Genomic DNA, 27789 nt, shown 5'->3' with positions numbered 1-27789 from the left:
CCCCATGTTTACTTCAGCATCTTTGCACTACTCACCACTGCACTATTATCTTATATTATCCTATTTAGCCTTGTACATATTAGTCTTTGCTTATTTGTTTATTTTTGTGTTTATTGTTGATATTTAATGTTATACCTTTGTACAAAGAGAGCAGTTTACCAAAGTAAAATTCCTTGTGTGTTTAAGCATACCTGACCAATAAAGCTGATTGTGAATTTTTCAAAAGTGTCTCCAGTATTTATCATAGTTTTACCACATTTCTGGTCATGGAGTAGTCTAGAAAAATGGATTTTTAAGGTGAGGTAAAGTCAGTTATAAGCCTAGCTGAACCTATTCGCTGCCTGCTGCAACCCTGTTGGTTTTCCGTTTGCCTGTATCACAGCCGGCTCACAAACCCATGACAAATGACTGGAGGAGACAAGGAGTACGCTAAACAATACACATTTATTGACAGCACACTAATACACTAATCAAAATTAGACGGAGCATTAAGGAAACACCTCTCTCCTCAATCTCCTTCTCCATGTCTCTCCGAGTAGAGTGAAGTGGCAGCTTATATCCTGACTGGGAGCACCTGGGCCCAGGTGCTCCCAGTCAGACTGATGACAGCCACCAACCTGTAACACAAGAACAGAGGAGGCACAACCTAAAAGGCCACAGGGTCGTCACACCTGGCAAACCGAGTTATGTCTAAAAACCACCTACCTTCTTTGCTCAGATAAAATACAGACCATTCTGGACCCGATGTAAACTGAGAATGAGCTCATACTGGCTGCTGCATTTGGGTGAGAGAAGCCATTATTTCAACATACAGGCCACAAGGTGAACCACGAAAAAGTGTCTAGAAAGTGATTTTCGTTCGACAACCTTAGCACTACTTTTTGATAGTTAGTTGATCAGGCTCTCTGTCACTTACAAAAGGCCTTTGATTCTGTACAGGACACTCTTCAGGAACTGAAATTGATTTTGAATCCTAATAAAACAAAACTCATTATGTTTTCAAACTCAAAACAAAAAAAGCAGCTAAACCTGCCTTCTATTGTTACATCTCAAGGTGATGTGATCGAGTCTGTATCATCTTATAAATACCTTGGATTGGTAATTGATGATACTCTGTCTTTCAAGCTTCATATTCAGCAACTTGTAACGAAGCTTAAGGTGCAGCTAGGTTTTTATTTCAGAAACAAATCTTCTTTTTCTTTTGCTGCAAAAAAACAACTTGTTGCTGCTACTTTTCCCCTGATTGATTATGGTAATGTTTTCTATATGCATGCATCTTCTCAGTGCCTAAAATCTTTGGATACTGTATATCATGGTGCGTTGAGATTTATAAAAATCTCAGGACTCTGACTCATCATTGTACTCTGTATGATCGAGTCGGCTGGCCTGCATTGTCTCAGCGTTGACAAACTAATTGGCATGTCCTTATTTATAAGGCTTTACTTAACCTGCTTACTTGTGTAACTGTATTCATGTGAAAAGTGCTGGAAGACAAAGTCTTCACTCTGCAACCCAGTCACAAAACTTGTTGTTGTCTGTTTCCAAAGAGTGTCTTGAAATGGGGAAAAGGAGTTTCAGGTACGCTGCTCCGGTGGCCTGGAATTTCCTGCAGGATGATCTGTGTCTGGGGGAGCTGGTCTATTTAAATCATTTTAAAAGTAGATTGAAGGTGTGTGAGGAAGATGCTTCAGGATGTAGATGTTTTGACTAATGACTTTGTGCTCTGTGACTCAGGACATGTTAAACTGTGTTGTAATTACTCTGTGTTTTATGTCTGTAAATTCTTGTTGTGCTGCTGCCCCTCTTGGCCAGGACACTCTTGTAAATGAGATTCTCAATCTCAATGAGGTTCTCCTGGTTAAAAAAAATAAATACATAAAATAAAATGTCCACAGGGTGGCGCTGCAATGTAAACATTTATATCCAAATCAAAGAGTTCATCTTCGGTCGTTGAGTCATAAAGCAGTTTAAATTCAGAATATGAGAATAGAAAAATGTCTGAGGTCATGGTCCTGTGTGTGACAGTGGAGCTGATCTCAGAGCAGCTCAGACTGCAGCACTGAGAGTCATCTGCGATGTGATTGGTCCGTCAGTCCCCCAGTAACACGGCCCAGTTACAGACTCCTGAAAAACCAGCCCAGATTCTGTTCCAGCTCTGTGATCAGCAGGATCCTCTCTTTAAACTCTCATCATCCCCAGCCGCTGTTGATCTAAAAAGACATAAATCAGAGATTACACTCTGAGAGAGACTTCAAGATTATTCTGATCATATAATATCATCGTTATCATGATTATTCTGATCATATAATATCATCGTTATCATGATTATTCTGATCATATAATATCATAACAGAACATCCAGTATGAAGAGCAGCAGGGACTTCAATCCTGCTCAGAAGTGAAGTGGTCGTGTAAAGTAGCACGCCACCTTTCAGTTTCCGTGGTCAAGTGTTGGTGACTTGAAGCTTAAAGGGACAGAGAGTCCTTGAAGGCATCATCATGTCAGAGACAGTTGTGCTGTGTGTAATCTGTCCCTGTGTGTGTTACGAGCCAAGTGGAAGAACAATGTGAACCTGTCTGTGCATCTCACGATCTTACAAATGTAGCCTTTAAATAGCATGGAAATACTGCACCATGGCTTTAGAGCAGATTTTTGTTGGTCCATGGTGCAGCTGCTTTCTGCCCCCTGAGACAGCAATGCCCCACCAACACACCTGAGCACAGGTTAAGACCTAAACACACTCAGGGGGAAGAGGAAGTGCTGATTCAATGTTTACTGATGTAAAGTGATTTATCTGAAGTGTCCTCACAGGGAAATGAAAAAGTGTCCCTCTGTAGAACATTTCTTTGTTTGGTGCAAAGTTAACAGAACTTTCAGAGATCATTAAACTGAATTTATTCTGACATCAAATTCCAGAAAAATAACAAACATTTTGCGAACTAACTTTGCTCTAATCAGTTTGATGAAGAATGTCTAACTGCTCTGAATCTGAATGGCTACTCCTCATGTCTCTTATTTTTCGTCGCTTGAACCAGAAGTCGTTATGTGCCGCCATGTTGATGGACGTCTCAGATCTCTTATATTCAGCACAGAAGGATCAAGGAAACTTAAGACCAGCCTTCCAGGAAGTATTTTTACGGACAGACACGCCCCCTTATCAAATATCACTAATTGACTGGATCAGACTTCAGTGAAACTTCTCAACATTAGCGGAGTTTAATAAGGGAGAAAAGACGGACATTAAAAAGATGCTAAACAGACACAGCAGACATTTAAGTGTCTGTAAACATCTGTCAGTTTGTAAAGAGTCGGTCTGTGATGAGCTGGAATTAAAAAAGTGTTTGACATGAAGATTAACAACGAACCTATCTGTTTGAAACCCAAAGTAAATTTGGACTTCACACCAACTTTATAAGCTGGTTGAAAGCTATGTACAAGCAGCCTAATGCCAGAGTTAGAGTTAATGGAGTAATGTAAATGTATTTTTAAGATCTCAAAAGTTTCCAGACGAGGGGATCCATTTCCACCATTGATGTTCGTACTATCTATTGAACCGCTGGCAGAATATATTAAGGTAGAACAAAAAATAAAAGGCATATCTATAGCAGGAGAAACTCAAAAATTGGCGATGTATGCTGATGATATATGAATTTATTTATATAAGCCTGAACAGTCAGTTGAAGTACTAATGAAGGCAATTAAAGACTTTGGAGTCATTTCAGGGTACACATTAAATATAAATAAGTCTGAGGGAATGCTAATGGGCTGTACAATCTGGAACGAAATCAAACAGAAATATGCATTTCATTGGGATGTCGAGAGGATAAATTACTTTTTTTCCCCTAATTAAGATGCTAGAAATGAGAGAGAGATTAATGAGCACTATTGTAATGCTGATGTTCTGAGTTTTAACTCGACTTCCACATAAGTTGCGCAAACGTGCACGAGCCTGCTGGTTAAGAACATCGGTAGGTAATCAGTGTTGATAAATCCCATGTTCTTAACCAGCAGGCTCGCACACGTTCGGGGACATTTGCATTCAGAAACGCCTCCAATTAACCATTTATGGTAACAACACACCTCTTTAAAAACCACCTGAATATATTTACCTCGCCGAAATAATGACTACGAGAGCAAAGAAAAGGAACTTCATGACAACAGGAATGGAAGTGGAAGAGGTTGAATAAAAACGGATATAAATAAATAAATAGATAAAATAAGGTTAGTAGCCTAATTCTCGCGCTAAGTGACCCAGATAAATGATTAGTCTTTTCACTTAGTCGAAGTTACTAACAAAAGAACAAATGCTGCATGAGAGAAGGTGACAGGTCAGAGGAGAAAACACGAAGATGAAGTCTGCTAAGTGAATTGTAGAATTGTAGAATTGTAGAAGTTTGATGATAAGTTCAGTGCAAAAAATAACGCATTACGACACAAAAGCGAGAGGCATTTGCATGTGGAGCATAACAGAATAATTCACAATTTCACCCAAGAACGGTGCATTTACAGCGTCGTCTGAGGCACAGCTCTCTCTGGGGGATTCATCAAACAGTGACGCTCTCACAACAGAACAAGCTGGACCAAACAGATTAGTGCACTCTTTTGAACAGACTTACTGCGGAGTGCACGGTTCGCCAAATCATCTAACAATGCAAAACGAGCCATGATGTAACATTTCAAAGTAACGCCTGTCACAGCGGACTTTTTAAGGTTTTGGAACAAATTTAGGCAACACGTCTGTTTCAAACCAGACAAAATCACTTATTTTGTGTTTTTAATTTAAAAAACCTCGGAACATGCATCTAGGTTGAGATGGATTCTGGGCTTTTTGTGCCTTTAATGCAGAGACAGGACAGTGGATAGAATCGGAAACCAGGGAATGACATGTGGAAGGGGGCCACGGGTGGAAGCGAACCTGGGCCTACCGCTTGAGACTAGAGTCTCAATACATGGGAGGCGTGCCCTAACCATTGCGCCACCAGCGCGCCCCACTTGTGTGCTTATATTTACACATGTATAAGACAAAGTTGATAAATTCCACGCTTTATGTGGGAATGTTCTTACTCATTACGCACAGATCAGTGCTCACACACTGTTGATAGATGAGCCCCCTGGACTTTTCTCCTTTCCTCTAGGTGTATTGTTTTTTTTTTTCCAGCACTTTTGTAGTAATTTGCTTGTATATTTAGTCACTTCTAAATTGTAATTCTCATCTGCCTTGGTATGATGTTTACATTTTGATGATTCAATTTCTTTGTTTAAATGTGTAACCTTTTTACTAAACCATGTGACTACTACTGATCATGTGACTGGCTGTAAACCGTTAAAGGAAGTAGCTTGGCCGCCATTTTGTACCTGCCCTGATGAAGGCCTGTATGGCTGAAACATGTTGGCATGTTTTTATGAATCTGTGGCCCTGATGAAGGCTTTTTATGCTTAACCCTCCGAGTGCCTCAGACTACTTCTTCACGGAAGAGCACCAGAGGAACTAATTACAAAAATAATTTACAACACCCATGCAGCACTCCATGCATCTGCTTTTTGACTGGAAATATTGTATTTTCAAATTCCAAAACATTTCAAGGTTTTTAATGTACGAATCCTGAACTCTGTTTAGTGAAACCCTGTAGAGACCAGGATGGACTAAACCCAACCCTGTACTCACAGAAGAGTCTCCAGTCTGTAGTCTGGATTAGCCTGAAAATCACTCAGCAGCTTCACTCCTGAATCCTGCAGCTTGTTGGATTCGATGTCCAGCTCTTTCAGATGGGAGGGGTTGGACTTCAGAGCTGAGGCCAGAGAAGAACAGCTGATCTCTGACAAACTGCAGCTCCTCAATCTGAATAAAGAATAAAAGATGTGAATAAAAAGTTTATAATCCACTCAGATGTGTTCAGGTTTTCAATGTGTGGTCAACATTACAAAGTACTCATCAATAAGCTTGTCCTTCAAATTAATAAAGTCTCTGAGTCACAGTGGATCATTATACACTTCTACAGACATGAACTGTGGGTCTGAATGTTCTGACTTTCAGGGACGTGTTTCAGACTACAAACATGTTCATTGGTGATGATTGTACAGCTGAGGACAAAGCAGATCAGGGTCAGTAGATAAGTTTAGGGAAAGGTAAGACTCCAAGAAATGTCTTCTTAGACATTAGAGTGTTTGAGTTCTGGAGAATCCAAACGATGATCAGTTTTTACTTGTGATTAGGAACCAAAGAAAGATTTAAATAAATAGTAGAAGAAGTTTATTTCCATCAGCAGAACAAATTCTCAAAACACATCAAAGAAGTTCAACAATAGTTAAAGATGATTGGTGAACTGACCTCAGAGTCTCCAGTCTACAGTTTGGACTCTGCAGTCCCTCACACAGCACCTTCACTCCTGAATCCTGCAGCACGTTCTTACTCAGGTTCAGAACTCTCAGATGGGAGGGGTTGGACTTCAGAACTGAGACCAGAGAAGAACAGCTGATCTCTGACAAACCACAGTTCATCAAACTGAATAAAGAATAAAAGATGTGAATAAAAAGAATGATCAATCAGATGATAACATAAAAACATAACTAGGTCCAATAAGTGAGTGTGTCCCTAAAATAAGTAGAGATACTTTGTCAATCTGTTATCGTGGATCATTCAAATGTCAGCTTTCTACAGACATCATCCAAACATTCATACAGCTGTTCATGTCAATAAAGACACCAACATGTTACTGACCTCAGTCAAGATTACACAACCAATACTCTACTGAGCTTTACACACCTGGGAGTGTATGTGTGTGTGTGCACTTCATAATAAAATATATATTACCGGTAGTTCAGATAATCTTGTGTCTTCAGTTTTGAACATTTAATAAAAATCAGAAACTTTAACTTTAAAAACTTAAAGAACTCCATTTAAACTATTTCAGTAAAAATCAGTTTTTTTATGATGCAGATTCAAACAAGAAAATAAACATGAACAGCGTTCAATCTAAAACTTCATGGACGTCAGAAACATGTGAACATGAAAATGTATCAGCTGATAATCAAACACATGAGATGTAAAACACAAACAGAGAAGAAGAGAACTGACCTCAGAGTCTCCAGTCTACAGTTTGGACTCTGCAGAAAATCACTCAGCAGCTTCACTCCGGAATCCTGCAGCTTGTTGTTATTCAGGTACAGCTCTCTCAGATGGGAGGGGTTGGACATCAGAGCTGAGGCCAGAGAAGAACAGCTGATCTCTGACAAACTGCAGCTCCACAATCTGAATAAAGAATAAAAGATGTGAATAAAAAAAAAGATCAATCAGATGATAACATAAAAACATAACTAGGTCCAATAAGTGAGTGTGTCCCTAAAATAAGTAGAGATACTTTGTCATTCTGTTATTGTGGATCATTCAAATGTCAGCTTTCTGCAGACATCATCCAAACATTCATACAGCTGTTCATGTCAATAAAGACACCAACATGTTACTGACCTCAGTCAAGATTACACAACCAATACTCTACTGAGCTTTACACACCTGTGTGTGTGTGTGTGTGTGTGTGTGTGTGTGTGTGTGTGTGTGTGTGTGTGTGTGTGTGTCTGTGTGTGGGTGTGGGTGTGGGTGTGTGAGTCTGTGTGTGGGTGTGTGTTAGTGTGTGATGTAGTTCCGTTATCATCCTCGATAACCGGCATTAAAGACACAAAGGATATGTAGCAGCCATTTTCTGGTTATTTGTTGTTTTGCATTTGTTTTTGTTGTTTGTGAACACCAGTGGGAAGTGGGCACCTTGCCAAGCACATGGGTTGATTAGTGTTAGGAACAGTAAGGTTCTTCTTCTTCATCCTTATCTGTCTGTTTTGTTAATTACTTTGGACTGGTTTTCATGGGGAGAATAGAGAATTGGTTTAAGCTGTGTTTACTGGATTGTCCGATATTCTTGAATGCACCATTCCTGAGGTGCGCTCAGAGCGGTGCTCTGTTGCTTTAAATTACGTAATAAGACAGGTGAAGTGGCAGCTGACGGAGGACCCGTATGGACGCTGACTTGGAAGCTGTCGGACTTGACAGCTGACCCACTCCCATGAACTTGTTTTAGAAACCAGCCGTATCTTATGTGATCCAACTACAACAAACAAAACTGAACTCATAGACGAAGCTTGGGCTCGTCGCTCTAAAAGCCGTCCAGTGCGATCAGGCCGTCAGTGCCCCGGCAGACCCGCGTATAGGTGAGCTGACCTAACCTTATGTTTTCCCTGTGTGAGAATCAGTCCTTTCCGTACCTGTCATCTCTTGATCTCTCTGTCACACTTCAGGTTAGGGCTAGTTTTGTTGTACGTATATGTGGAGACGGTGCTAGCTCCTAACAATTAGGAACCCTTTAATTGTACCAGGTGTGTCACTGTTGGGTGATGCACTAGGAAGGGACACAGGTTTTTTACCACATGTCAATGAGACAGGTCAATGAATGCAGTTGAAAATGTTTGTATGTCTTAATTAAATGAAGAAACAAGAGATCCCGACTGGACATTGAACTTATTGCGTGCGTAAGGCCTTACTGGAACGGTGCATCAATGGCTGTTTGTTGAGTTTATGTGGTTTGTTTATAATTTTAACTTAAGTTGTTTTTGGACAAATAGCCGCAATAGGATACTTTTGGAAGATCAACCTATAATTTTAATCATCATGAATGAACCAAACCCCCAAATTAATATATTTAACACAACAAAGATTATCAGAGTAAATCTTTTATAATAGTTGGTTAAGTCCCTGAAGTAATTTACATCCTCACGGTGCGTTGCGTGAAATACAAGTTTTAATTACAACAAAAATATCCCTTTAATTTTCCCCTTTAGAAATTCAAAATAAACTAAGTCACAAACAGACGAAATATATATTATGAGCCACGAATGATCAGTTTAAATGATCTCTTATTCTCTTTTTAATCCACAAAAAAAAAAAAACTCTGACGCGGACGATCGCTCTTCCCCCCCAAAAAAGTGACATAAGAAATCCAACAAAAAAAGTCAATCGATCGCTGGTACACCAGAAAGAAAAAGCAGCAGAAAAAAGAAACAATCTCACCAGGAATCAGGAGGATGAATATCCCAGTCAGTCTTTGTTTCAGCATGACGTATCCAGTTGCCAGAGAGAAGAAGGGGATGGGAATCTGTAGTCTTTCTTTTAGACACTTTCACAGCCACTCAGGGCTCTTTTCTTGTTTTACAACACTTGTACACCACACAGACTATGACAATGACTGCAGCTGCAGAAACTTTTATCTGGCTCTACACTTTTTGTTCATTTTTCCCTCTGCACTCTGATTCCCCTGTGCCACATGCTGCAGTTATAACCTCGGCCATATTCATCATCATACCGGTACAGTGGAATATTTTTTGTTCACATACTTAGCACATACACATGTTTAAATAACAATAGGCCTACTCTTTGTTTTCTTTGAAACACTCTATACATAATTCATCATTTTTTACGGACACTCAAACATTATGTGGTAATGCCACTCTGTACTGCAGCTACTGTACTGCCACACTCGTCTAAGCGTGTGAATTGTTTTGTGTTCGACGTCACGTAGACTCGATAATGATCACTGTAGCTTCACTCACACCTGCCACTACACCTAACTACTTTAATTAGTAAGTTGTAATGCAAGTTAGGCTGGCAGGTACACGTTTGAGGGACTGGTGTGCATGAATTTAGAATGGTTTCACCCCGTGTGTGCGTGTGCGTGTGCGTGTGCGTGTGCGTGTGTGTGTGTGTGTGTGTGTGTGTGTGTGTCATAAAATATATATCAGGTCAGATAATCTTGTGTCTTCAGTTTTGAACGTTTAATAAAAATCAGAAATTTTAACTTGTTTCAGCTGATAATCAAACACATGAGATGTAAAACACAAACAGAGAAGAAGAGAACTGACCTCAGAGTCTCCAGTCTACAGTTTGGACTCTGCAGAAAATCACTCAGCAGCTTCACTCCTGAATCCTGCAGCTTGTTGTTATTCAGGTACAGCTCTCTCAGATGGGAGGGGTTGGACATCAGAGCTGAGGCCAGAGAAGAACAGCTGATCTCTGACAAACTGCAGTCACAGAATCTGAATAAAGAATAAAAGATGTGAATAAAAAGTTTATAATCCACTCAGATGTGTTCAGGTTTTCAATGTGTGGTCAACATTACAAAGTACTCATCAATAAGCTTGTCCTTCAAATTAATAAAGTCTCTGAGTCACAGTGGATCATTATAAACTTCTACAGACATGAACTGTGGGTCTGAATGTTCTGACTTTCAGGGACGTGTTTCAGACTACAAACATGTTCATTGGTGATGATTGTACAGCTGAGGACAAAGCAGATCAGGGTCAGTAGATAAGTTTAGGGAAAGGTAAGACTCCAAGAAATGTCTTCTTAGACATTAGAGTGTTTGAGTTCTGGAGAATCCAAACGATGATCAGTTTTTACTTGTGATTAGGAACCAAAGAAAGATTTAAATAAATAGTAGAAGAAGTTTATTTCCATCAGCAGAACAAATTCTCAAAACACATCAAAAAAGTTCAACAATAGTTAAAGATGATTGGTGAACTGACCTCAGAGTCTCCAGTCTACAGTTTGGACTCTGCAGTCCCTCACACAGCACCTTCACTCCTGAATCCTGCAGCCTGTTCTTACTCAGGTCCAGCTCTTTCAGATGGGAGGGGTTGGACTTCAGAGCTGAGACCAGAGAAGAACAGCTGATCTCTGACAAACCACAGTTCATCAAACTGAATAAAGAATAAAAGATGTGAATAAAAAGAATGATCAATCAGATGATAACATAAAACATAACTAGGTCCAATAAGTGAGTGTGTCCCTAAAATAAGTAGAGATACTTTGTCAATCTGTTATCGTGGATCATTCAAATGTCAGCTTTCTACAGACATCATCCAAACATTCATACAGCTGTTCATGTCAATAAAGACACCAACATGTTACTGACCTCAGTCAAGATTACACAACCAATACTCTACTGAGCTTTACACACCTGGGAGTGTATGTGTGTGTGTGCACTTCATAATAAAATATATATTACCAGTAGTTCAGATAATCTTGTGTCTTCAGTTTTGAACATTTAATAAAAATCAGAAACTTTAACTTTAAAAACTTAAAGAACTCCATTTAAACTATTTCAGTAAAAATCAGTTTTTTTATGATGCAGATTCAAACAAGAAAATAAACATGAACAGCATTCAATCTAAAACTTCATGGACGTCAGAAACATGTGAACATGAAAATGTATCAGCTGATAATCAAACACATGAGATGTAAAACACAAACAGAGAAGAAGAGAACTGACCTCAGAGTCTCCAGTCTACAGTTTGGACTCTGCAGAAAATCACTCAGCAGCTTCACTCCTGAAACCTGCAGCTTGTTGTTATTCAGGTACAGCTCTCTCAGATGGGAGGGGTTGGACATCAGAGCTGAGGCCAGAGAAGAACAGCTGATCTCTGACAAACCGCAGCTCCACAATCTGAATAAAGAATAAAAGATGCCTTTACACCTGTGAAGCGCAAATTGCATGAGCTCAATGTAAGATACACACTGGCATTCCCTGCGAAGCTGCACTTCAAATGGAGAGGAAAAAGCTTGAGCTTTAACACCGCTGCAGCAGCTGAGAAATTTGTCAACGAGCACAGGCACGAGAAAGCTGCAGACTGAGTTAAATGAGCGAGATGCGCTGTTGTTAACACTGGAGAGGTTTGTTTTGTTTTGAGCTGGACTCAGATGGAACACCTGTGCAGGACGCGGGGAGGAGTCTCTGTGCACGGAACGGTATCCACGGGAGCTGTGATAACCCAATGGACCACTTTAGTGTTTTTTGTTTTTTTTTCCATCTGTGAGGAGCTTTCAACACTTGGATGCTGGGTGCTTAGAGTCAGTCGGACACTTTTTGTTTTGTTTCTGTTGGCTTGGTAAGTTTGTCTGTTTGTTCTGTTCTGTGTGTTCAAAAACAGGAAGGTATATGGTAACAATTTTTGATCATCTTATGGACTCTAAAATGTTGTCTTTACATGGACATTGGCAGACACTGATCTGGACGACTTTGTTCTCTCTTGTTATTTCCCCCTCTTTTTTATATCTCTACTATAGAGTTTACCAATGTCCAGCAGGCTAGTTAAATTTATTTCGTGGAACATAAACGGATGTAGAAGTCCTGTTAAAAGAAGGAAGATATTATCTTATTTGAAAAATAGTCAGACAGATATTGTTTTTATACAGGAAACTCACATGCAGGGGATTGAGGCTGAGAAATTTAAAACAGGATGGGTTGGCCATATTTTCTGTAGCTCATTTTCGAGTAAACGTAATGGTGCACTGATTTTAATTCATAAGAACGTCAGCTTTGTCCTTACAAAGCAAGTTAAAGATACAGAAGGAAGGATTGTGTGTGTTGAGGCCATACTAGAGGGACTGAAGGTGGTCTTGTGTAATATTTACGCATCCAACAAGGGGGATCCCAATTTTTATCATCAGGTTAATAAGATATTGGGAGACACTGATGGCCAAATTGTTCTGGCCAGTGACTTTAATGAAGTTGTGGATCCTTTTTTGGATAGGAGTTCATGCAGAGCTCCTCTCCTGAATAAGGAGAGGGAAGCTCTGCATATGTTGAGTAGTGATGTAAAACTAACAGACATATGGAGGTTAACTAAGCTAACTATGCGTGACTATACCTTTTTCTCACACTGTCACAAAACATACTCCAGGATAGACTTTTTTCTAATAAGCTCTTCTTATTAAATAAATAAAATAAATAAATAAGGGGTAAATTTATTGCACATGCTGCCAAAAAGAAAAAAAAGAGAATCTGAGCAGAATTAAGATCTTGGAAAAGGATATAAAGAATAAAGAGCTGAAATTGTCTAAACATTTATCTGATGAGCAATTTCAAGAGCTCTGCAAGCTCAAATTTCAATTGCACGAGATTTACAACAAAACATCAGAATATGCTCTTCATAGATTAAGAACAAGTTTTTATGAAGGTGGAGAAAAAGCTGGCTAGACAGGTGAAGAAAATCAGTTGCTAATACAATACCAGTTATAAATCAGGGTGATAAACAATTTTTCTTGAATAAAGATATAAATAGAGTATTTCAACAATACTATGAAAGATTGTACACATCGTCTGTAACTTCCAACACTGCATGAGAAGATATAGAATAGTTTCTCTCTAAAATAGATGTGCCGAAGCTACAACCTGAGGAAGCCGATGTACTTGAGTCACCTATATCAGAGGATGAAATAAGGAAAGCAATCTCCTCAATGAAAAATGGGAAGTCACCTGGTTATGACGGACTCCCGGTAGAATATTATAAAGCTTTCATAGATATTTTTGCCCCAATATTACAAAGAGTATATCTGGAGATGTTCGATAAGGGACAATTAGCCTCAACCTTCAATGATGCTGTGATCTCTCTGATTTCTAAATCAGGAAGAGATGCAACATACCCTGCTAATCTTAGACCTATTAGCTTGCTAAATCTTGATTGTAAAATTTTGACTAAAATTTTGGCCACACGTTTGCAATGGGTGTTGCCGAACATCATCCACCTCAACCAAGTGGGTTTTATGAAGAATAGGACCTCAACTGACAATGTTAGACTATTATTACACTTAATGTGGCTGAGTCAATTTGAAAATACTCCAATCGCGGCCATTTCTCTCAATGCAGAGAAAGCCTTTGATAAGGTGGAATGGCAATTCTTGTTCTCTACCTTGTCTCATTTCGGCTTTAACTCCAATTTTATCAATTGGGTCAAAATAGTGTATAAAGAACCTAAAGTGGTAGTAATGACAAACGGGGTGGTGTCCCCATTTTTTAAGCTTTTTTTTTTTTAAAGAAAGCATTTATTGTTTTTTTTGTTTGTTTTTTTACCTTTTATTCGTGAAATAACAAAACAAATAGCGACAAAGGACAAAACAGGGAGGACAATTTTACAGGCACACAGAGGCATACAGAGAGAAAGAAGAAATGAAAACAAAACAAAACAAAGAAAAACTGGGGGAAAAACAAACAAACAAAGAAAAAAAAAGGGGGGCCTAGAAAAAAGAAGTAAATAAATAAAAACATAAAACTCAAGTTTCTATTAATGCAGGAAGAAACGAAAACAGAAAAAACACGAAAGAAGTTGTATAAAAAATTAACAGATACAAAGTAGTGGTAACAGATATTGTGATTATTGTTATGATGTGAGTGAGAACAGAAGTGTTTTGTATAGATTGATTAATTTGGTTGAGAGTTCTGGCTTACAGGTGGAGGTGTTTGTAAATGTAATGCCCTAATAAGAGGGGTCCAGGTTGCTTCAAAGTAGTGAGTTAGGTCTTGGAGTGAGGCTGAGAACTTTTCCATTGATATGTATTCTGATAGGATGTTTAACCAGTGTGATATGTTAAGTTTGTGTCTAGTTTTCCAGTTCATCAATATGGTCTTTTTGGCAGTAATACCTTGTATTGAATTAATTGTAAGTTAGTATTTTTGGACATTGTGAAATTGTTCTGACAGACATGAGACCAGTATTCGGCATTAGGGTTGATCAACAGGTCATTCTCCCATTAAATCATAAATGGGCTCTGATCATAAAAAAAATGATCAATCAGATGATAACATAAAAACATAACTAGGTCCAATAAGTGAGTGTGTCCCTAAAATAAGTAGAGATACTTTGTCATTCGGTTATTGTGGATCATTCAAATGTCAGCTTTCTGCAGACATCATCCAAACATTCATACAGCTGTTCATGTCAATAAAAACACCAACATGTTACTGACCTCAGTCAAGATTACACAACCAATACTCTACTGAGCTTTACACACCTGTGTGTGTGTGTGTGTGTGTGTGTGTGTGCGCGCGTACTTCATAATAAAGTGAATGCCTACGTTCCTAATAAAGGTGAAACACAACTGCCGCTACCTTTTTTTATTGCTGCTGCTATTTTAGTATTATAGTACTGTACCGGTATATTTTATGTAGACATGTCTATTGCTGCTACTGTGTACAGTATATTATTTGTATATAACTTATGATTTTTATTTTATTTTTTGTATCTGTGTGCTGTTCTGTTGATCCGTTGGTGTTACCTGCTGCTGGAATCTGAATTTCCTGAGGGAACCTTCCCAAGGGATTAATAAAGTTCCTATCTATCTATCTATCTATCTATCTATCTATCTATCTATCTATCTATCTCTCTGAACCCGAATTTCCTTCCAAGTGATTCCACCTCAGTAACCTAGTCAGCGATCCGGTTGTGGATAGGCCTGGCCGCCCACTTCCATCTGATGGTGCGTTATCAGCAGCAAATTTTGGCAATGACTGACATATGGCGTGTTGTAAATCCTACAGCCCGTGAATACACATTTTATTCTAATGCTCATAACTCATACTCTCGGATTGATTATCTATTTTATTACAAGCTATGGTGGAGAATGTGATTGACAACAATATACATAATATGATTATTTCAGACCACACCGCCTTATCTGCTCTCCTCTCTCTTTCTGTAAATAACCATAAAAGTAAGCAGTGAAGATTTAACAATTCTTTGCTTAAACAGTACTGACCCTGCTTCTCCTCCTACCAACCACACCTACCGCTAAAGACACTGAAGTGAATCCTCCTAAAGCATTATTATAACACATGGTGTATTTTGAATTACAGATGGAAAGAGACAGATTGACGGTGGTGTATTTCAGCTGTGTGCGTGTGTGTGTGTGTGTGCGCGTGTCTGTGTCTGCGTGTCTGTGTGTGTAGTGTTGGACACTCTCAGCTGATGGCACGCACACAGCTCTGTGACGTGAATGTTTGTTTCTGTTGCTGATTGTCACTGCGTTGTTAAGAAAACAATCAAATAAGTTTTAAGAAATTATAGACTTAAAACTTTCCTTTTTGATAAATCTTATAGTTAGGGCTGGCGCTGGTGTAGACCAGCTTCTAGTTATGCTGCTTTAGGCTTAGACTACCGGGGGAACTTGCACCTTGAGCTCTTATCTCTCCCTCTCTCTCTTTCTCTCTCTATGTGAGATCATATTACTGCATGTCGCTATCTGTAAATCTAGAGAGCTCATGGCTCTGTGCAGCTTCAGAGAAAGAGAGAGATGGTCCGCTGTCTGCACACCCCTCTTTTAAATGCATCTTGCGCCAATCATAACTGAAGCTTCTCATGGCTTCGTTTTAAAAATGTTAATATACAGCTGCTTACTGCTGATTCTGTGCTGGACTCCTATAAATAACAGAATATCAAGTGGAACTTTTCAAAACGTGAGGCGTACTCCTAGTGTTCGTGTCTGTGCGCGTCCGTGAATAAATTGAACAGATTAAAGTAGTTTGTTGCAAAAACAAAATTAATTTAGAGGGAAAATAGCATTTGATATAAATACAAACCTAATATTAAAATATACCCTAAGATAAGAGTAAGGAAAAAAAGACAATCGTCAGCAACGAAAAGTGAACAAAGAATCAGAATCTCACAGTGTCACAAACATCTCATACAAAACAAGTGTTTGACTTTATTTTTACGTCTGATGGTTGAAATTGGAATGATTGTTTTTCTTTGTTTAATTATGCATAATTTATCTAAAATTCAGGTGGTTAAGAGTGAAATATACAACAAGTTTTTTTTTAAATATATATTTAGGTTTAAAATGTAAGGCTTTAAATTGCTACCACTCTGTGAATAAAACCACAGAAGAAGAAAATGGACTTCAGCATTAAGATCCTCAGTATGGATCATTTGATTATCAGCCTGAAGTCTACAGTTTAATTTCACATCATATTAATCTGAACAGAGAAATTAAACCTGTTGTCTTACCTCAGACTCTCCAATCTACAGTTTGGACTCTGCAGTCCAGCACAGAGCAGCTTCACTGCTGAATCGTGCAGCTTGTTGGAGGTCAGGTCCAGCTCTCTCAGATGGGAGGGGTTGGACTTCAGAGCTGAGGCCACGACTTCACAGTGAGTCTGTGACAGTCCACAGTTATTAAACCTGTCATGACATTAATGGTACATAATCTGTTATTTAAAGGAATGTCTTAATATTTTAGCGTGAACTATAGTGTGTGTGTGTGTGTGTGTGTGTGTGTGTGTGTGTGTGTGTGTGTGTTGCTCCGTCATGAAGACAGCAGAGAGAGGAGCAGGGAAAAGTAGCTGTTGCTACATCAAATGTGCTTAATACTTATTAGCCTACTTTTAAATAAAGTATAGCATAGTCTACGCGTTTGGCAGTTGTTAATTTCAGACCCTGCATATACGTCATTACATCATACATAATATCAAATCAAGGCTTACAGTATTCAAGTAATAGGCTATTAATGACAGGAAATGTTGTGTGTTTAGGTGAGAGCTAAAATTAGATGTTTCCTCATTTCACACTTTTTGTCTATTTTTTCATTTGACTGAAAGCCGAAATGTTAACAAAGGGGCAAAGTTACATTGGGTTCAGGTACCAGTGCAGTTTCCTGTGAGTCCATCTGAACATTATGTGGGGTGAAGTGACTCAACGTGCGGTCACCACTGAGATCTTGTTTTTGCTGCGGTTATTCATATTTGCAGTTACTGCGACAGCCCTAGTTGTAATGATAATAATATGTATTGTAACAATAATCACTATTGTTATTACTGACACTAATAGGATGATAAAAGAAAAATAGCAAATATAGGTATTATTATGAAACAAATGACCTTGAAGTTGGTAAACACTAGATCTAAAAAAAGACATATTTCACTCAGCATTTAAAGCAGCTCAAGTAAACTTGTAACAAAATACAAGTGACTGAAGAGTTTGTTAATATTTCAGATAAACACTGTTTTCAAAAACCTAGATATTTTATAGTATATATTTGAAGAACTAAACTGCTTATTTTTACTCATATCTAATCATATGTGGACTTACTTTGCCTTTCTGCTGTTCCTCACAGCTGGAATCAGTCTCAGTCGTCCCTGGTCTGATGTGTTGTACTTCTTCAGGTTTAGCTCATCCAGAACCCCCTCTGACATTTGCAGCATGTAGGCCAGAGCAGAGCAATGGATCTCAGAGAGTTTCTCCTCTGATCTGTTCTCTGACTTCAGGAACTCTTGGATCTCCTGATGTACTGAGAGGTCGTTGATCTCCATCAGACAGTGGAAGATGTTGATGCTTCTGTCAGGAGAGATACCTTTACTGTTCATCTTCTTCAGGTTCTTGATTACTCTCTGGATCTTTTCTGGACTGTTGTCTCTCTGACCCAGCAGGCCTCCTAAGAGTCTCTGGTTGGTCTCCAGAGAGAGGCCATGAAGGAAGCGAACAAACAGGTCCAGGTGACCATTTTTACTTTTCAGGGATTTGTCCATGGCAGTCATCAGGAAGTCATCCAGGGTTAACTCATCGCTTTCAGGAGTTTGAAAAATGATGTTGTTGTCTTTAAGGAAAGCCTCTCTTTTCCTGTTTGTCAAACAATGGAACATGTAGACTGCAGCCAGGAACTCCTGAACGCTCAGATGAACAAAGCAGTAGACCGTTTTCTGGAGGATCACACTCTCTCTTTTGAAGATCTCTGTACAAACTCCTGTGTAAACCAAGGCCTCTGTGACATCAAGACCACAATGCTCCAGGTCTTCTTTGTAGAACATGATGTTTCCATCCTCCAGATGTTCAAACGCCAGCCTCCCCAGCTTCAGAAGAACTTCCCCATCAGCCTCCATCAGCTCATGTGGACTTGTCTCAGGTCCCTCATCATACTTGTGTTTCTTCCTCTTTGTCTGAACCAGCAGGAAGTGTGAGTACATGTCAGTCAGGGTCTTGGGCAGCTCTCGTCTCTGCTCTCTGCTCATCATGTGCTCCAGAACTGTGGCAGTGATCCAGCAGAAGACTGGGATCAGACACATGATGTGGAGGCTCCTGGATGTCTTGATGTGTGAGATGATTCTGCTGGACAGATCTTCATCATCACTGAACCTCCTCCTGAAGTACTCCTCCTTCTGGGCATCATTGAAGCCTCGTACTTCAGTTACCCTGTCAACACATGAAGGAGGGATCTGATTGGCTGCTGCAGGTCGAGAAGTTATCCAGATAAGAGCTGAGGGAAGCAGATTCCCCTTGATGAGGTTTGTCAACAGTGTGTTTAACGGTGATTTCTTTGTGATATCAGACACAACCTCACTGTTTTTGAAGTCCAACGACGGTCTGCTTTCATCCAGGCCGTCAAAGATGAACAACAGTTTACAGACAGCGAGCGTCTCTGCTGTGACCTTCTGTAATGTTGGATGGAAAACACGGAGCAACTTAAGAAGACTGTACCTCTCATCTCTGATCAAGTTCAGCTCCCTGAATGAAAGCAGGATCACCAGACTGACGTCTTGATTCTCTGAGCCCTCTGCCCAGTCCAGAGTGAACTTCTGCACTGAGACGGTTTTTCCAACACCAGCGACCCCGTTTGTCAGAACCACTCTGATGGGTTTCTGTTGGTCGGGTTGAGCTTCTGTCTCGTGTTTCTGTTGGTTGGGTAAGGCTTTGAAGATGTCCTGGCACTTGATTGGCGTCTCATGGAGGGCCTTCATCTTGGAAGCTGTCTCAAGCTGTCTCACCTCATGTTGGGTGTTCACCTCTTCCCTCTGTCCCTCTGTGATGTAGAGCTCAGTGTAGATCCTGTTGAGGAGGGTTCTACTTTTTGTTTCATCACTTCCTTCAGTCACATGTTCACATCTCCTCCTCAGAATGATCTTATGTTCATCTGTAACCTCCTGCAGACCTCTATCTACTGAAAGAGAAGAAACATATCCTGAGACTGAGAGAATACATCATATTCATTATTACACATTAAGCACACTGCATGACACAAAATCATCCCTGTAATAACTGTGTGTTGCTACAAGAGAAATACAATATACTGAATATAAACTGACAACAAGAATCAGATAAAATGCTAATGTTTCATTTAACTGTATATCAATGAAAATACTAACTGATTTGTCTTGTTTTTAGACACATGACTTCAGTCTTACTTATTACAGTGCTGGACTGACTGGACATCTGCAGTCCTCGTCTTATTTTAGATCGTTCTCCACAGTGGGGACAGGAGGTCTCTCCTGATGAAGTAGACTGGTCCCAGTATGAGGTGAGGCACTGTCTACAGAACCAGTGTCCACAGCTGGTAGAAACTGGATCACTCAGGACGTCCTGACACAAAGCACAGCTGGACAGCTGCTCCTCCACAGAAACAGACCCCTTTGTTATTCTGTGGAGATAAGGGAAATCATAAAGTAGTGAATACTGAGACTGACATTTAGAAACCAGTGGTGGACTAAATCAAATAAAGCCACAAAAAACAATGTTTTAAAAAGGTGTGCCATGTCCTTCGCAGTGAGCAAGTGCAGACATATGTCTGTGTAACCATAGAGTCTACCATCTGAGTCCAATAACTGACCTATAAGTGTGATGTTATTTTAAACCAGTTTTCGAAAAACAGGGATTCATTTTTGTAGAGAATGTCCTTATTGTTCCAGATGTAATATCTGTGTGGAGAGAAGTTATGTTTCAAGATGAGAGACCAAGTCAAGAGTATCTGTTTATGGAAGTTGGATAGTTTGATCGGGATTTTACTGATATTATAGTTGCACAGTTATAAAATTCCAGGCCACCAACTTTAGAAAAAACATGATTAGGACTCATATTCCATAGAGATGTTGGGTTATTTAAAAATGTCTCAGCCTGTTCACTTTGAATGTTAAGAGCTGTGAAGTCTAAAAAGTTCAAGCCCCCACATTGATGTGTTTATTGTCACATTCTTTTTAACCATAATGTATTTTGTTTTTCCACAGTTAAACAACAAATAATCAAATCTTTTGGTTACATTTTAGTTAACATCCAAAGATGGATTAGTGAGTCTGGACATGCCCTCAGCTTTTGAGAGCAAGGTCCTTTGTCTCAGAGATAAATCTCTTTGTAAACAAGAGTTTTATCAATGACTTAAGGCGCACCTTATATTTTGCTCCTTGGTGATAACTACTCCCAGGTATGTGACCTGGTCATTCACTGGATTATTACAAATATGGGGAACATTACAATCTTTAACAGCCATAGGTTCAAAGTCCAAAACCTGCAGTTACTGTTACTGCTCTGTCACCCTTTTAGTCTGTTTTCTCTTTGTGGAGTTTGCTCTCCTACCAGTTACAGTACGGTAGTTGAGCTCTCAGCCTGCAGGGAAAGTTGTGAAGCAGAGACCCCTAGCTTGTGAGCTCTCTGCCTGACTCTGCTTGTTTCTCTTTAACTTTAATAAAGGACTCTTTCAATCAAAAGAGCGTTCAACAAGGTTTATTTATGGAACAATATCCTACAGTTTTCTGTAAATTAATTATTATGACCTCTTGAGGGAAAAGTTTTGAAAAAGTAGAGCAGCCAGGCTGGTCTGTGTCACTGTCTCTCCCAGAACAGCGTGCAATCAGCTCTTAATACACTGAGGGCCTGATTTACTGAGGTCCCAAGTAAAGAGTACTAAATTGCGTGTTCACAAAAATTGCATGTTTGGTGAGTGTGCGATTTTCCGGTGATCTACTATGAAAATTTGCGTGAATGACAACAGGTGCAAACCTTGTGGAGGCGGTACTGTTTAAGTTAGGTTTTTGCGTGTTCTACTGGTTTACATCAGAAAGCAGGATGACAGCAAGCGCAAAATAGGTATCAGTGGAAAAGGCAAATGAACGTACATTATTTTCGAGTTATAGCAGATAAAACTGAATATTACAAAAATAAAATTTAGCTTATTAGAAAACCTTGGCATTAATCAGGGCCTCTCTTTTCTTCCCTCCATCTTTTGAATGAATTGTCATTCACTGCGCAGGAGGCGCGAGCTGTCTCCTCTGTGACACTCAGGCGCTACACTCGGCACATTGTTGCGCACCAGATAGCTGGCCAGCGCTGTGTCTGGTCGGACATAAATGCTCTGGAAAGAGGTGTCGAAGATGGGGGTGCAAGCAGTGGTGAGGTACCCCAATCCAAGTATCCTACAGAGTAGCATAAAGGGGCTGTAGAGGGAGGAGACGAGCGCATTATGGAGAGGAGTGCATCAGAGGGGGCGAGCTGGGGAGAGACGCACAGCCCGAGAAAAAGGAAATCCCCAGTTTAAAATAAAATGTTGGTGAGAAGAGGGAAATAGGAAGAAAACAATGTCAATGTTGAAATTCTTTAGAATGCAGAGGCTGTGAATGTTCAGTTTTGTTTGGCTATAAATAGGCAACAATATAGTTTAATCATGGTGTTTCCTGCTGTCATTCTAAACATATTAACATGTGTGGAAAATCACAATCTTTATGCTTTCTTTTGTTGTGCCTATGTCTCCTCCTAACTTCAATAACAGCAGCCTGTTGTGTGTAACACTGGTATCCTGGGTAAGCACGTTCTTTTCAAAGGTGTTAAATACAGACACCGTCACAATCACCACAATTTTTGCCAGGTTTGGTAAATCGCAATGCGTGTACTAACTTAACTTGTTTGCATTTTCTCCTCCCAGTATTTTGCACGCTAGGGCAGAAACGCCCCATATTGAATATTCATTAAGGCAAACGTACTAAATGGACAATGCGTGTTGTTTCGCTCATATGAAAGATTCAACTCTCAAACCGTGCCGTTAGTAGATCAGATAGCGCTTTTTTTGCGGGTGGTAACAAGTTTGCACACGTTTTAAGACACGCAAACCTTTAGCAAATCAGGCCCAATGAATGGGGATGGTTTTTTTAATCGCGTCCGGTCGCACGCAGTGATGGTGGCTTCTGCACCCGCGGTAATGATGGCTCAAGTGTCAACATTTTATACTGGTATATCAGTTGCACCTTTGTATAAGACCCAGCCAACTTTTTAGATGAAAAAATCAGGTATTAAAAGTGCATCTTACACCGGATTTTTTAGTCAAACTTCAAGATCAGTTTAAAAGACTACTTCCTGCAGAATCACAGAGAAGACAACTAGATACACAACCAAAGAGTCAATACTGAAATCATATTATCTTATCTATAAACATATAATACATATATATAATCCTTAGTATGTTGTTATGAGTCCAGTGACTTTCTCTGTATGATCACTGTGTGCAGGTTGATGATTAAAAACAAGAAAATCAACACATTATGGTGTTCAGGACTCTTTTTAGCTTGACAGTTTGGTGATTAACAAAAGTTCTCTTACTGTGGATCTGAAGGTCCTGGTTCATTACTGAAGTCTGGAGGAGCATCTTTAGACAGGTCACTCTTCATAGAGAGACAGCTGGACAGAGGAGACTCTGCTCTGTCCTCCTCTTTGCCCCCTCGATAACTCGTCTTCTGATCTGAAGGTCCTGGTTCATTATTGAAGTCTGGGGGAGCATCTTTAGACAGGTCACTCTTCATAGAGAGACAGCTGGACAGAGGAGACTCTGCTCTGTTCTCAACTTCGTCTCCTTGATAACTCGTCTTCTGATCTGAGGGTCCTGGTTCATTACTGAAGTCTGGAGGAGCATCTTTAGACAGGTCACTCTTCATAGAGAGACAGCTGGACAGAGGAGACTCTGCTCTGTCCTCCTCTTTGCCCCTTCGATAACTCGTCTTCTGATCTGAGGGTCCTGGTTCATTACTGAAGTCTGGAGGAGCATCTTTAGACAGGTCACTCTTCATAGAGAGACAGCTGGACAGAGGAGACTCAGCTCTGTCCTCCTCTTTGCCCCCTCGATAACTCGTCTTCTGATCTACAGATTGATCAGAGGACAATAAAAGACATTCATGTGGGTAAAACAACCTGAGGACAAAATAACAAACAGGTGCGATACAAGCAGGAAAAATGTGAAAGACAGAAATGGTCAAGTCTCCACATCTCATTACCTGATGTGATCCTTAAATCTTAATTTGATTTTCTCTTCCTTCCTGTCTGCCTAAGTACCTGATGCAGCACCTCAGTGCAGTTTGTTTTGATCCTAACATGATTTGTCCGTCTGATCAGCCCTGAATAATGCCAATAACAAGACAATGAGTCTTAAACTTCAAAAATTAAACTAACATGTTCGTATTTAACAGCAACCATGACCTTTAGGACATACATTTGTACAACTAGAACTGTATAAAACAGGGTTTGAATTCAGCACTCACCACATTCAGGTGTCTTTTTTTTTTTTTGCAGTGGCGGGTGAATTTGCTCAACCTACCGACCACAGTGGCAGAGCGAGGGTCACAATGGTGCTCTATATGCTGGAATGGCTTTGCTTGGTGTAACATGATTAACAGAGCACAGACCAGCATCTCTTTAACAGCGGGTCAACCAGCTTCAGGTGTGTTTAAACTGACGCCTCGCTGTCTCAAGTCCAACATGATAAAAAGAAGAGCGCTGTGGCGTTGATTTGGGGTCAAAGGAGCAGCTGTAAATACTAGAACTTCCAACATTTGTCTTGGCCTCAAAGTGCTGCACACATTCAGCGGCCTCACAGTAGAATCCATAAAAACAATAGAAAAACACATCGACATGTCAACAGAAAAGTACAGACCCATGTATAAAACACAACATATATTGCACATTACCCATATAGAGAAAAAGATATAAAAGCATAAAAGCATGTAAGAACATCGTGACGCCATTGCACCGTTAGGTGGGGGTGTTTCTGCTGTAAATGTCCAATGATGAAATGGTGAAACAGACAGTGGCTTATCTTAGAATTTATTGGGCCGAGGTCAGACAACAGCAACAGAACACAAAATGGCTGACAAACTTTTCATGTTATCGTTCCTGTTATATTCTGTTAGCTGGTACAGCCTACAAATTATTTTACCATTTGGGAACACTTCTAAAAGGCTAGAAAAGTGACATTACCTTCACTTGAAACTGTCAGATATCTACATTTAAGTAATTTAAGCTCACAACATACACTCGGCTCCTCTCCAAAAATAGATCTGCTGCTATGAGAGTCTTACACAAACTGTTACATCCACACAGACCTAAACCAATGACCCTTAGATGGTCGACAGATTTAAAATGATATATCCACAAAATTATTGAAGTGAATGATTATGTGAAAATAAATACTAACTGGCACAACCTGTACAGCAAGCTTGATTTAAACTGAACAGAGATTACAGTACCACGCTGACATCCAGCTGAACTACAAAACGAATGTAGTTCAGCTTCCTGGGCGCTAAAACGCCCTCGTGTCAGATTTTTTTAGTCACTGCACTCAAACGCTATCAGTTGAAAGACGTTCAACTTTGAGAACAGCGCAACACTGATCAATGTCCCTTCTCCCTCACCGACCAATCAAGCTCAAGAAGGGGCGGGACTTCTGATATCAGATTTGTCAATAACAATGATTGCATTGTTGGCGGAGGAGACGCTGGTCTGACTCGTCTTTTGGAGGGAACAGTTTGCAGGTGTAGAGCTGCTGCTGACATCAGGACATGACTCCTTTACATCGTCCTCATGTTTTCTTGGTGATATTTATTTGATTTAAAGAAAATATTAGACACATGGAGCTAAAACACACCTTACGGACATTACAGAGCGAAGCAGAAGTTAACTTTTGTAATCTAGCAACAAGGAGCGCTGGTGAGAAGCGCTCTGAAACAAAGGTTGTGAACATGATGTGAATACGCATCTATTTCCGACAAGCTCTTCACACTAAAAGTTCTTGGTTTAAATGGCATTGCTTTTATTGTGAAGCAGCTACATTAGAAAATGGGAAATTTTTCAACAGAAGCAAATTACTGTAACTCAGACGTTTGACATACAAACGCAGAGGAAAGGAACCTGACAGATTCAGTTAGAAGCTACAAAGTCCTCAGAAGAAAACACACAGTGACTTAAAAATATCTTTCTAAATGAAACTCAGTTTCCAGCAGAAACCTTTATGGCTGTGATGACTCTCCTCATATTCTTTTAAAACAATATATCGATCATCTTACCTCTCAGTCGAGGTTTAATTGCAGCTTCATCAGCCTTTGAGGACATAGCCCAAAAATAATAACAAACTTTTTTCTGTTTCTGAGTGAGACAAACAGCATGTCAGTATTTTATTTAATAGTTGATAGCCTATTTCTTGAATACTATAAGCCTTGATTATTATGTTACACGTCATTACATTGTGCTGCCAGTTAAAATAAAGTGGCAGGTAAGAAATGTAAGACTGGTATACGCCAAGCACCAAATGTGGGTAGATTTTTCCGTTTGGCAAGTTAATTTCCATGCATAGGTCTGCATAGGGTATCCTCACTTCCAAATCCCCTCTGACTCACACCATTTATTGTTTGACATCATTCAGTAGTATGCAGCAATTTTTGTTCCCAGGGTTGGTGAAGGGATGATCCTCCCTACTGCCTAAAAAGTGTAAGACCGATAAATCTTTGAATCCACCAGTCACAGGGGCACGTAGACGAAAAAGTTAATCACCAACCGTGGAATAAAACAAAGTCCTTCATGCCTGTAGGGTTAAAACCTTGTCATAAAACAGACCTCATTCAGTCACAACATTTGACTAGGTTGCATTTTATTGTTGTGACTGCTTGAAGAGGTGGTGAAAATATTTCCTATTACTGTACTGTAAATTTAAAACTGAGTCATTCTCTGCACTTCATTTAACGTGAGAGAAAAACAGTAACGCTAACTTTGAGCTCAGACCGCAGGAGTCCTGACAAACAGGAAACAATACGAGATAAACTCAAGAGTTAGGATTAAAGATCAGCCGAGGACAAAGTCCCAAAGCATATCAGATAGCTTGGTGTGTGTGTGAGAGTGTGTGTGTGTGTGTGTGAGAGTGTGTGTGTGAGAGTGTGTGTGTGTGTGTGTAAGTGTGTGTTTGAGTGAGTACATGTATGTGTGTGTGTGTGTGTGTGTGTAAGTGTGTGTTTGAGTGAGTACATGTGTGTGTGTGTGTGTGTGTGTGTGTGTGTGTGTGTGTGTGTGTGTAAGAGTGAGTGTGTGTGTGTGTGTGTGAACATATCTGTGTGTATGTGTGTGTGTGTGTGTGTGTGTGTGTGTGTGTGTGTGTGTGTGTGTACACAAAATGTATTTTACTTCCCCCTCCCAAAGCTGAGAAAAGGTAAAGTAGTCCACATTCACAGAGCTGATCCTGCTCTGTATGTGATCAGTTTTAAAGTATTACTCAGCATGAACCTGCTTCATTAACTGATGAACCAGAGGTTTAAACAGTAAAGTCATAATAATGTTGAATTAAACTCACTCTCAGACATGTTTGTCCTTCTGCTCTGTCGACTCAAAATGAAGGCTAAACTCTGACTGACAGAACACTTTCACTTTCAGTGTTTTCTTGGTAACCTGTATCAGCTCAGAGTTTCTCCTCTCCTTCTTGTTATTTCCTGGAACTGAAACAGTTTTGACTCTCGTTAGTTCAGGTTTCTTGGTTATCGTCTCCCTCTCGCTCCCTCTGAGTTCAAAGTAAAAAGCATTAATCCAAGCTAACAAGGTTTAGCAAACTAAACAAAGTGAGCTAGGATCATCTTCAGCAATAGTTGTGGTTTTCAGACCGTTAAAGACTCAAACCTGGACTCGCAGGGTCCCGACAAGCAGAGGAAGACTGGTGAGGGGTTCAAGAGCGTCGGAGAAAAGACGATCTCAGAAGCACATTGTCGTCAATGACCGTGTTTAACGGACTATCTCTCTAATGGGACCAGCTCGCTGCCCTTTGTCTTGTTAAGACCATTTAGCGGTTTTGTGTAATGAATGAACAGGTCAAAAGTGCGCGGAAAGGCAGGCGGGTTAGTAGACCGACGGGAATGCAGTGATTTCACTCAGTCTGCCGTCTTTACTGAAGACGCCGGTGTTTCGGAAAGTTTGACCTG

General features: G+C 39.9%; 1 protein-coding gene across 7 annotated transcripts; it reads right to left on the bottom strand.

Moving 5' to 3' along the window:
• Window positions 1-425: 425 nt before the first annotated feature.
• LOC109989797 (NACHT, LRR and PYD domains-containing protein 12) lies at window positions 426-27635 on the bottom strand. Of its 7 annotated transcripts, XM_065956761.1 has the most exons (13): window positions 27491-27635; window positions 27171-27312; window positions 23165-23699; window positions 19990-20222; window positions 17903-19745; window positions 16823-16996; window positions 11314-11487; window positions 10568-10741; window positions 9905-10078; window positions 7077-7250; window positions 6330-6503; window positions 5667-5840; window positions 426-2210 (listed from the first exon to the last, which is right to left on the bottom strand). In XM_065956761.1, exons 2-13 carry the CDS (start codon window positions 27178-27180, stop codon window positions 2162-2164), a joined length of 3888 nt encoding a protein of 1295 aa, XP_065812833.1. In that variant the 5' UTR covers window positions 27181-27312; window positions 27491-27635; the 3' UTR covers window positions 426-2161. The 7 variants fall into 7 exon arrangements, 6 of the variants coding, with proteins under 6 accessions (XP_065812833.1, XP_065812832.1, XP_065812834.1 ...); XM_065956760.1 differs by having other exon boundaries at window positions 27171-27562; XM_065956762.1 differs by having other exon boundaries at window positions 17903-19742; window positions 27171-27562.
• Window positions 27636-27789: the final 154 nt, after the last annotated feature.

The sequence above is a fragment of the Labrus bergylta genome, chromosome 7 (genome assembly GCF_963930695.1).
Source record: "Labrus bergylta chromosome 7, fLabBer1.1, whole genome shotgun sequence".
NCBI classification, from domain to species: domain Eukaryota; kingdom Metazoa; phylum Chordata; class Actinopteri; order Labriformes; family Labridae; genus Labrus; species Labrus bergylta.
This window is presented reverse-complemented; position numbering and strand designations above follow the sequence as displayed.

Bases quoted from the DNA above. Each gene is read 5' to 3' on its own strand.
- LOC109989797 (XM_065956761.1), bottom strand. The intron at 6,504-7,076 runs GTCAGTTCTCTT...TTCTTTATTCAG, and splicing joins TGTAGACTGGAGACTCTGAG to TTTGATGAACTGTGGTTTGT. The intron at 2,211-5,666 runs GTGAGTACAGGG...ATGTCTTTTTAG, and splicing joins TACAGACTGGAGACTCTTCT to ATCAACAGCGGCTGGGGATG.